Here is an 8,861-nt window from a genome sequence, read left to right as displayed (position 1 = left end):
TTATCTCTCCTGTCTGCTTTCCCTTACCTTCTCCTCCCCCATCACCCCTCCCTCACTTATTTTCCTCGCCTCTGCCTCTGCTTCCCTCATCCGTTTCTTCTCCTCTTTTTCTGTTTCCAGAAGCCAGGCTCCGCCTAGGTACCCCAGCACCTCATCGGCAGCCGCTCGCTGCTTGGGATCTGGGTTCAGAACCTGCCGGAACAGGGCCAGGGCCAGGGGGCTGAAGACCGCAAACTGGGGGATGGCAGGGTTGGGTTCAGCCGTCTCATCGATCCCTCCCTCCTCCAGCCTCATGATGTCCCTTCCCTCCCTCTCCATCCACTCTCCCTGTTTTCTGCGATTCCTTCTCTCCTCTCTGTCTGCTTCCTTGTTGAACCACTCCTTGTATTTCCGGTATCCCGGGTCATCGGTAGTGGACTCCTCCCAAGGGAAGCAGGCAGTCAGCATGCAGTAGATTAGAATCCCCAGGGCCCAGCTGTCGATGCTGGGCTCCACTGACATCCAGAAGGCCTTCCTCACTTCCTGCTTCTCTACCTTCTTCCTGTCCTTGGTGGGTTCTCCCCGTTGCTGCGGGCCTTTGCTCCCCTTCTCGCTCTCAGCGACCTCGGCCGTGGCCTCCAGCCTCTCCTTTGCCGCCTCCACCTCTGGCACGCAGAACGGAGAGTCGTACCACACCGCCCGGACCTCGGTCCCCTGGGGCCTGGCCAGCCCAAAGTCCCCCAGTTTGACCCAGCGGCAGGCCTTGTCGCACAGGAAGATGTTCTCTGGCTTGATGTCCCGATGGACAAAGCCCAGCATGTGGAGGTGGGAGATGGCTCCACTCAGCTGGGACGCCACCCGCTGAACGCACTCCTCCCCCATCAGCACCTGCAGACGCAGAGACAAGGGCGTCCCGTTTGTGAGCATTCAAACGTAGTGCTCATGGCGAAAGTAGATCTCATCGCCTCTCAGAATGGGGGCAGCCACCTTAAAGGGTTTTCACCATTTTAAGGCTATAAAGGCTCTGCATGTGGTGCCTCGGTGGGTGACCTCTCAAAATGAATTCTGTTTGAAGAGCCTATTAATTATTCAGTGGAGGTCTTTGGAAATGTATTATATTATATTAAGATATATCAGAAACGGCAGAGAAAGCCACTAAAGGCATCCAATGAGAGAATGTCATATTTCTGTTTTATGCCAGACACGTACATGGGATCCCCACTCAGGGCATTATGGTATAAGTAGTCTTTTTGGTGAAGCGAGGCTCAGATGCACTAACCTTTCCGACAATCACATCATACAGGTCTCCGTACAGGCCAGCTTGCTGGGCGAAGACGTAGTAGGAGGGGGTGGAATAGAAAATTCCCAAAGCCTTCGTGAGAGACGGGTGTGTGCAGAAGCTAAGAGAGAGGTTATACTCGCGCAGGAAGGAAGCCAGGGAGGTGGATCCACGGGGGAAGAATTTCAGGGCCATGGGAGTGCCTGGAAGAGAGGCCACAGCCCTTATGAAAATGGAATATGATACAATACATTTACAATATGTGGACTTTTCACCAACCATACTGATGACATACTATTTCACATATATTTCAACTGTATTCAAATATCTGGAGGCAGCAATAATTTTGTACATTCGACCCATGTATTATTAAGTATCGCAGCATATTAATTATGTATTTGATTTCAACATATTTTCAGTATATTGCATTTCTGTAATGGAATACGCACTGAACATTCTCATCACTTTACACATTAACACCATCCTTTAGGCTAAAGGGAGAGGGAGGTGGAGATATGTGCTGACCTCTCTTTCTGTGAACTGCCAGCATCACCTTGCCATATGAACCCTGGCCCAGTAGCTTGACAAGCCGAAAGTGGTCTGACGTCTTTAGCGATGGTAGCGACTGTGCTGTTAGATAACACAGCTCATCCAACTGCTGTGTCGGTGCCTGATAGGGACACAGTGTACCAAACTTGATCATCACGTCAATAGACACTGTCACTACATACAATGTTACTACCAAGCTTCGGCTAAAGCAAAAGGGCTTTTGCTGTGGCCGCAGAGACTGTGGAACAAACTGCCTCTCCCCTTCAGGTCTGCACCATCCATATACACCTTCAAATCCCAGCTAAAATCTCATTTCTTTTCCCTTGCTTTTAATTCCACATGAGAACTGGCTTTGTTGTCGTTTTTTTTGTTGTATCTTTGTGTATTATTATTACAGTACTGTTGATTTTGTTTCTCACTGTTTTTATTTTCTACATATATCATAATTACAAATTGTACAGGACTTTGGTAGATGGTTGTGAAATATGACTTGACTTAATATATTAAATTACATTTCTGGAAATTTAATTACATTACTCTCTCTCTCTGCAGGGTGGTTATACACTTGTATATTTAAGTTAAGGTGTATATTTGAGGCTAATCCAAAAAAAGAATTGAACCAAAACCTTACTCAGTCATATACCAAAGAAAATGGGAGACTTCTGTCCACTCATGTAACACCGTAGCTTATAATCATTAAATGTGAAATGTTATCACTGCCAACAGTTTCCTCCCGAGACAATATAGGTAATACAACAGTCGCATCAAAATATTTGGCCAAACACATAAGTGATTTTTAATACATAAGGGGCAAACCTGTGACTCCAAATTTGAATTTCACAAATATTTTACAAATATTTGACCCCCCAAAGTTACACTTGTACTAACAAATGTGCCATCAGCAATTATGAAACGTTAAGACTCTAGTAATGAAATGTTAATTTCATTTGCAGAGCAGCTCATGTGACAGCAGGTCGTGGTGTGGTCAGGGACAGTAGCTGCTATATTTTACCGTGGTACGCCTCTGGAACTTCGAATGAGGTGAAAGAAATCTGTGGAATCTGTATTTCAGCTCGGATTAATGTCTCACTTTCACCACAGCTACTTATACAAATAAGGGATACGTATGTATTTAAGCAAGAGGATTTAGTACATTTAAAAGTGAGGATTACAGTGTTAATTGAGAAAGTTTCTTTCCTCGAATGACACAAAAAAACTTACATTTACTACATTTATCTACATTTTAGTCATTTGGCAGACGCTTTTAATCCAAAGCGACTTACAAGTGCATAGGCTCTTCCACAAGTTAAAGCAGCACATCCATAACTAGTAAAAACTTGAAAAGAAATGTTTCTCAAACCTGGTTCTGGGATTACACTTTTTTTTTTTTTTTTACAAATTAACTAGTCATTCATTGTTCTTTTTGAGCTGTTAATTAAAACCTGCATAGTGGGTATGACAGCTTGCCAGTTTGGGACCCTTCTACAAATGAGCAATACGGGTTGGAGTCAAGTTTAATTTAATGTCCACTTAGAATAAAAACCACATTTATCCCTCCTCATGTAGTAGATGGAGAAGAACAATCCTTTAACATTACAATTAGACAAGTTATTTAACAGAAAATATGTTTTTTTTAGCAACAAAGGAAAACCCACAAAATTGCTGTACCATGAACAAAGCATTTAAACCATCATGAGAGATTATATTATTGTCTGGTATTCTTGTGGAGAATACTTTGACCAGAACCTCCTTATGATTATTGTCGTCTGAACAATCGCATAATAAGAAGCAGCCTGTGTTTTGCATGGCTGGAACCGCTTGTTGTGTGACATGCAACTGACATTCAAAATATCCCAGCAACCCATAGTGTTTATTAGTTAATACAACTAATAAAATGGTGAATACAACATTTGTCATTAGATCCCCTAACTATGCAGTCACTATCAGACTCTACTACTGGTCACTTTCATTTGTTAAAGGCAAACGAGGGTGGCACACAATATACTGCTAAAGTCTGACTAAAAACTGACTATTAACATTAGTGCCCCTGTATTCTTTTCAGGCTTTGTGGTAAAAATGCGGAGTACTCTGATGATGACAACACAAACTTTACAATAAACATTGTGTAGTCCTTTTTTTTGTAAAGTTTACTTACTGTCATTGTGGATTTTTCTCAGATTGGAACCGTTGTTTCAGTTTGAATGTTTCTCAGTCTTTATTCCTGTCTGCATCAGTTTGTGTTCTATTCTTCTCTGAACTATTGTATATCTCCTTGTGCTCTCTATGTCTTAGCTGCTCTATGTCTTATTTTGCCATTTAATCCCTGCCTAGTGATTCAAATATTTCCCAAGCATATAGCCCTCTCTCTGTGGTCGCATGCAGGTGCAGGATTATATGACAGACTGAGCAATACCTCGCTCTCCCCGGTGCTCAGATACTTTAATAGTCTCTGCCTCTCCCCCTCCCTCACCCATCCACACTCTATCTGTCCAGCCAGAATCCTACTGCTTGTTCTCCCTGCAAATATGCATGTACGCTTGCTGTAGAACATTTTAAGCCCTTTCCCTGCCCCTGTGGGTACCCCTCTTCCTTTTGCTGAGTGTCAGTGTTAATGTTCCAAAATGCTCAATCTGTCACTCTGTGGCCATTAACCCATGTCGTTCCCTCCCTAATACCCATCTCCCTTGTCTACTCTTTCCCTCCCCCCTGTCTCTCCCTCTCCCACTATGCCCTACTCAGTACATTCTTTCCACAGAACAGGATTCCATTTCAATCAGCTGGAATCCAGGATTTACTGTGTCCAAACGCTAACAAGCTGTCTTCCAATAAATGCTTCACATAGAAGTTTTTTCTCAAATTACAGACATGTGTCCTCACCCTCTGTCCTTCCACTTTGCCCCTCCTTCTCTATCACTTTCTCCAGACCAATACTGTCTGTGAGTGACAAAGCTAACAGCTGAAACATTGCCCCATGAAATAGCTTAATACTGCAATCCATGCACTCCCTGTCCATCTGCCAAATCCGTGTCCTTCTGTCTGCCAGCTCTCGTACCCTCCAACTTTCTTCAATTCCGCTGACCTCCCACCCTTAATTCTCACAGTGCAGATAGATGTCCCCTGGTACAACTATTAGGGCTTTAACTCTCAAGCTGAGATTCCTTATGTAACAAAAACACATGCTATTATCACTACCATAAATTCTTGGGTTACCACAGCTGCCCAGTCCATGGTGTTAGTATCTATGTTGCTTTTGTTGTGACAACCTCTGAATAGTCATCCTGAAAAGGAAACATAACTCTATTGAATTATATGTCATGCATGCCTTTGAAGAATGAGATAGAGACAGAGCGCAATGATCCTTTATGGAAAGTTATTTTATGCTGTTCCTTGTAGCCTCATGCTGATTTTTGTAGTACATTTAGTTGTATATGTGTCTGTATGTTTGTGAGTGTGTGCATGTAGATGTGTATGTGTGTGATTTATTTATTTTTATGAATTCATTTTTTTACAGTTGCCTGTGACATATTGCAGCTTTTGTTTTGATAATGTCGTCATAAAAACACTGTTTTAAATGCATGTATCTATGAATGTGTGACATGAATTTTTGGACAGGCAGCTGCCAAGCTTTTTTGCTTTTTTTCCAGCAGTTTCTTTACATAAGAAATGTCTAAAATCTGTAGCTCTGACAATGTGAATGTTGCCCCTCTGTGGATACAGATTGCCACTGCAGTACCTTTGACACAAGTGAGAGTGTTGAGGAATTTGATGCAAATGTGTTTCATTCAACTATTAAGACCGCAAGTGCCTTGCCTGCAATAAATGTAAACCATGCCACAAAAGGAGGCCTACATTTGAATTGCAAAAATTATACTGCATATGGAAAGAACAATTTGAGCATTGAGGATTTTGTGAGAACCTACTTAGTAACATATTTTTTATATGGCCATTGATAATTATAACAAAATGTGTATTTTCTCAAATGTTTATTTTCAAACATGACCAAGCAGACATTATGCTCTTCCAAGCTTATTCTTTTTAATATTACTTTGTTGTATTACTTCTTGATATTTTATCATGACGATACACTCTGTGGTTATAATGCTGTTTTGTTTATATCTGTCTGTCTTACTCTGTCATAAGGACTAAAAATCATCATAATTATGTAATTGCCCACCAGCACACGCAAGTGTGCCCGCACTTATATACACACAGACAGTTTTTTTTATAAAGGAGCATAACAAGTTTGACAATATATAACCACAGTGCCAGAGGACAATAACAGTATACATGTCAATACTCATTTGTTATTTAACTGACGCTTTTATCCAATGTAATTACAGCTGATTATACTAAGCAGGACACAATGGATCAACCCCTGGAGCAATGCGGGGTTAAGGGCCTGCCACCTTACTCAAGGGCCTGACAGTTGCGTGGATCTTATCGTGGCAACACCGGTGTTTAAACCACCAACCTTCCAGGTGCCAGTCATGAACCTTAACCATTAGGCTAGAGTCTGTCCCCCAAATAAAATAAATAAACAAACAAACAAACAAAAATAAACAAATAAATAAGCAATAGCACACAACGCACAAGCACACAACGAACAACTGTTTCACAACATGAATATTCAACACATGAACGCGTGCAAGGGGGGCGCGGTCTTTCCGGCGACAGCGGAGCGGAAACGGAAAGGCCGCCATCTTCTTGTACTCATTCGAGCCACTACAGGGTCAGTATAGATTTAATATAGATAATAACAATATGATTAAATTGATAATAACGATGAAATAATATAGCTTGCATTTATGTAGTAAATATTCAATAAATAAATATTTTTATAAGAGGAAAGGCTTGTCATGTATTCTGATTAAACATACACCTCTTATTTCCTAGCTAACTGGCTAGCGTATCTATCTGTCCAGCTTGCAACAGAGCTTGCTAGCAAGCTAATAGCTCTAGCCAACTTGCTAACGTTTTCGTCTGCTGCTGGCGTCGAGTTTAAATGACCGGATTTGATTCAATTCAGTATCTTGACAGGGATATCAGTAGTTTGATCGACAGCACTCACTTTCACGTTCGTGCCCTTCTCTGAAACCCCCCCACTCGTTTATCTATTTTTATGTAGCTAGCTAACTAGCTACTGTCGTTACTAAGAAGAGGGAGAGAAGGAGTGAAACGGTAAGTAGCTAGCTGAGGTTTCTAGCCGTTTTGGGTTAGCTGGCTTTATTGCTATTTTTCGTACTTGATATGAACCACAATATTGTCACGTCGATCGCTAGTCATGTAGCCATTCAGGTGTATTTTTATTTTAGTACTATTTTGGATTAATGTTGTTACACGCCGTTTTCCTATGTTTAGGTAGTCGGCCAGATTGGTAAGTTAGCTAACAGGGGTGGGGGTCTTATTGTTGGTCTTAAGGACTGGGTGTGTGATTGTCTGATACGGAGAGGCCAGGGTGTTCCCGTGCGTTTGTGTAGCTTCACTATCTGAAGCTGAAGTGTGGATACTACTGCTTAGTGTGTAGCTACTTAGTTTACTAAACAGGCGTCTGGCTGAATTCCTGCTCATTTAGCTGTATGTTGGCTTTCTGTCTGCATACACACTCGTAGTTTTACGTGTAGTCGGAACTAGCTAGGAAACTAAGCAATTTAACAAGGTAATTCAGTTAGCTAGCCAGCAAATTAGCAAGGTGCCGACTGACCACAGTGTGCGTAATGCTAGCAAGTATTTCTGTGTGGACGTCCGTTTTTTCTGTGCTTGCAAACCTCGCCAACATGTATGAATTTAGCTGCGGTTAGCTTGCTAGCTGGGTTGATGTCTAGCATTATTGCAGCTACCTGTAGCTAGAAGACTTGAGAACTAGATAGCGCAACGTTAGTAGCTGGAGTTGGTAGCTTGTCAGTGGAATTTGGACTCATCGATTAAATCTTTTTTCTATTACAGTCTTCGTGCTCACACATATGTAACTCTCAGTTAGTTGTTTAAAAGTAATAGTATTGCAATACCTGTGTAAGACAGCAAATATTTTTTTATATTATCTGTATAGTTTTGTGAAATTATAAATGCCAATTTTAAGTTGGTGTTTATTTCAAGATCACAGTTGTTTTTATTGGATGTTTTGTGGTCAGGTCTGCATTGGTCTGTTAAGTTTCTAACAATGATTATTTATACGTTAAGTTACTATTCTCTGGGCAATGGTGTTTTTAACAAGCTTGGCCTGTAAAATAGGAGGAGAGTGGGCCAGATACCAGCGGGAAGGGGTAAGCTTTCCCCTATCTAAGTAGATAAGTTACACGAACTTTGATCCATGAACTTACATTGGAACTGACCTTATGAGAGTTCTCATTTTCTTACGTAATGTGGTGTCATTGCTTATTACTTTAACGTTAACCACCTCAGTTCATTATTATGACAGTGTTTGTTTTATAATATATAATATTATCGGCTTACGCAGTTAGGTAATACCTTATTGTAACAAGTTCTACAGATCAGTTTTAGTTTTTTATTTTGGAACGTGGGTCTATTAATAACTGAAAGTTAAGTTTGCGATGTCCTTTGTCTCAGGAAGTATTACATGCATTTTGACCATTTTTAGCTTTCAGCACTTCCCTCTTTTTAATCAAAAAGCCCCTTCGACGCTTATGCCATCATACTAGTCTGCCTGTTTTACCATTTGTTCAGATGTGTGTTTTCTTTTTGTTTTAATTAATTTACTGTGTTTCGTGTGCTGTTTAATTATGATTTATGTATGTTATTTTTGCAGTGTATTTGATAGTCACTGAAAGAACAAAAAACAAAACTGAAGGCATTTAACTGAAGAAGCGAGCACAAGTCGGAATCCTGCTATTGGTTTGCTAGCCCATTTCCCAGCTGTGGTGTGGTTATGAGTGTCTTCTTTCACTTTGCAGTTTTATTTCCCCAAATATATTTTTTTGGGGACCTGATGTCGTCGTGGGGAGAGACAGACAGAGCGAGACAGAGCACTCTGTGAATGAGTGGAGCTGGAGAAAGAGAGACTCCCATCGTCCTCACAACTATTTTAACAGGTGGGGGA

The 8,861-nt window shown here is 41.2% G+C and overlaps 2 protein-coding genes across 8 annotated transcripts in view; one reads left to right on the top strand and one right to left on the bottom strand.

The window, feature by feature from the left end:
• sbk3 (SH3 domain binding kinase family, member 3) lies at positions 1 to 4,190 on the bottom strand. The gene is made up of 5 exons (XM_061218542.1): positions 3,963 to 4,190; positions 1,784 to 1,928; positions 1,259 to 1,461; positions 604 to 867; positions 1 to 567 (listed from the first exon to the last, which is right to left on the bottom strand). The coding sequence occupies exons 1-5, from the start codon at positions 3,966 to 3,968 to the stop codon at positions 1 to 3; spliced, it is 1,185 nt and encodes a 394-aa protein (XP_061074526.1). The 5' UTR covers positions 3,969 to 4,190.
• A 2,286-nt stretch (positions 4,191 to 6,476) lies between these two features.
• epn1a (epsin 1a) overlaps positions 6,477 to 8,861 on the top strand; it is a 10,366-nt gene continuing 7,981 nt past the window's right edge. For 4 of the 7 annotated variants that reach the window (XM_061245391.1, XM_061245382.1, XM_061245373.1 and 1 more), the window contains exons 1-2: positions 6,494 to 6,985; positions 8,716 to 8,853. The gene's annotated coding sequence lies outside the window, so the exon portion shown is untranslated. Of the gene's footprint in view, positions 6,986 to 7,024; positions 7,464 to 7,508; positions 8,068 to 8,715; positions 8,854 to 8,861 lie in introns of those variants that run through there. The other 3 variants (XM_061245347.1, XM_061245364.1, XM_061245355.1) reach the window with 3 other exon arrangements.

The sequence above is a fragment of the Conger conger genome, chromosome 1 (assembly GCF_963514075.1).
Source record: "Conger conger chromosome 1, fConCon1.1, whole genome shotgun sequence".
Lineage (NCBI taxonomy): Eukaryota > Metazoa > Chordata > Actinopteri > Anguilliformes > Congridae > Conger > Conger conger.
The sequence above is the reverse complement of the archived record's forward strand: the minus strand, read 5'-3'. Positions and strand labels throughout refer to the sequence as shown.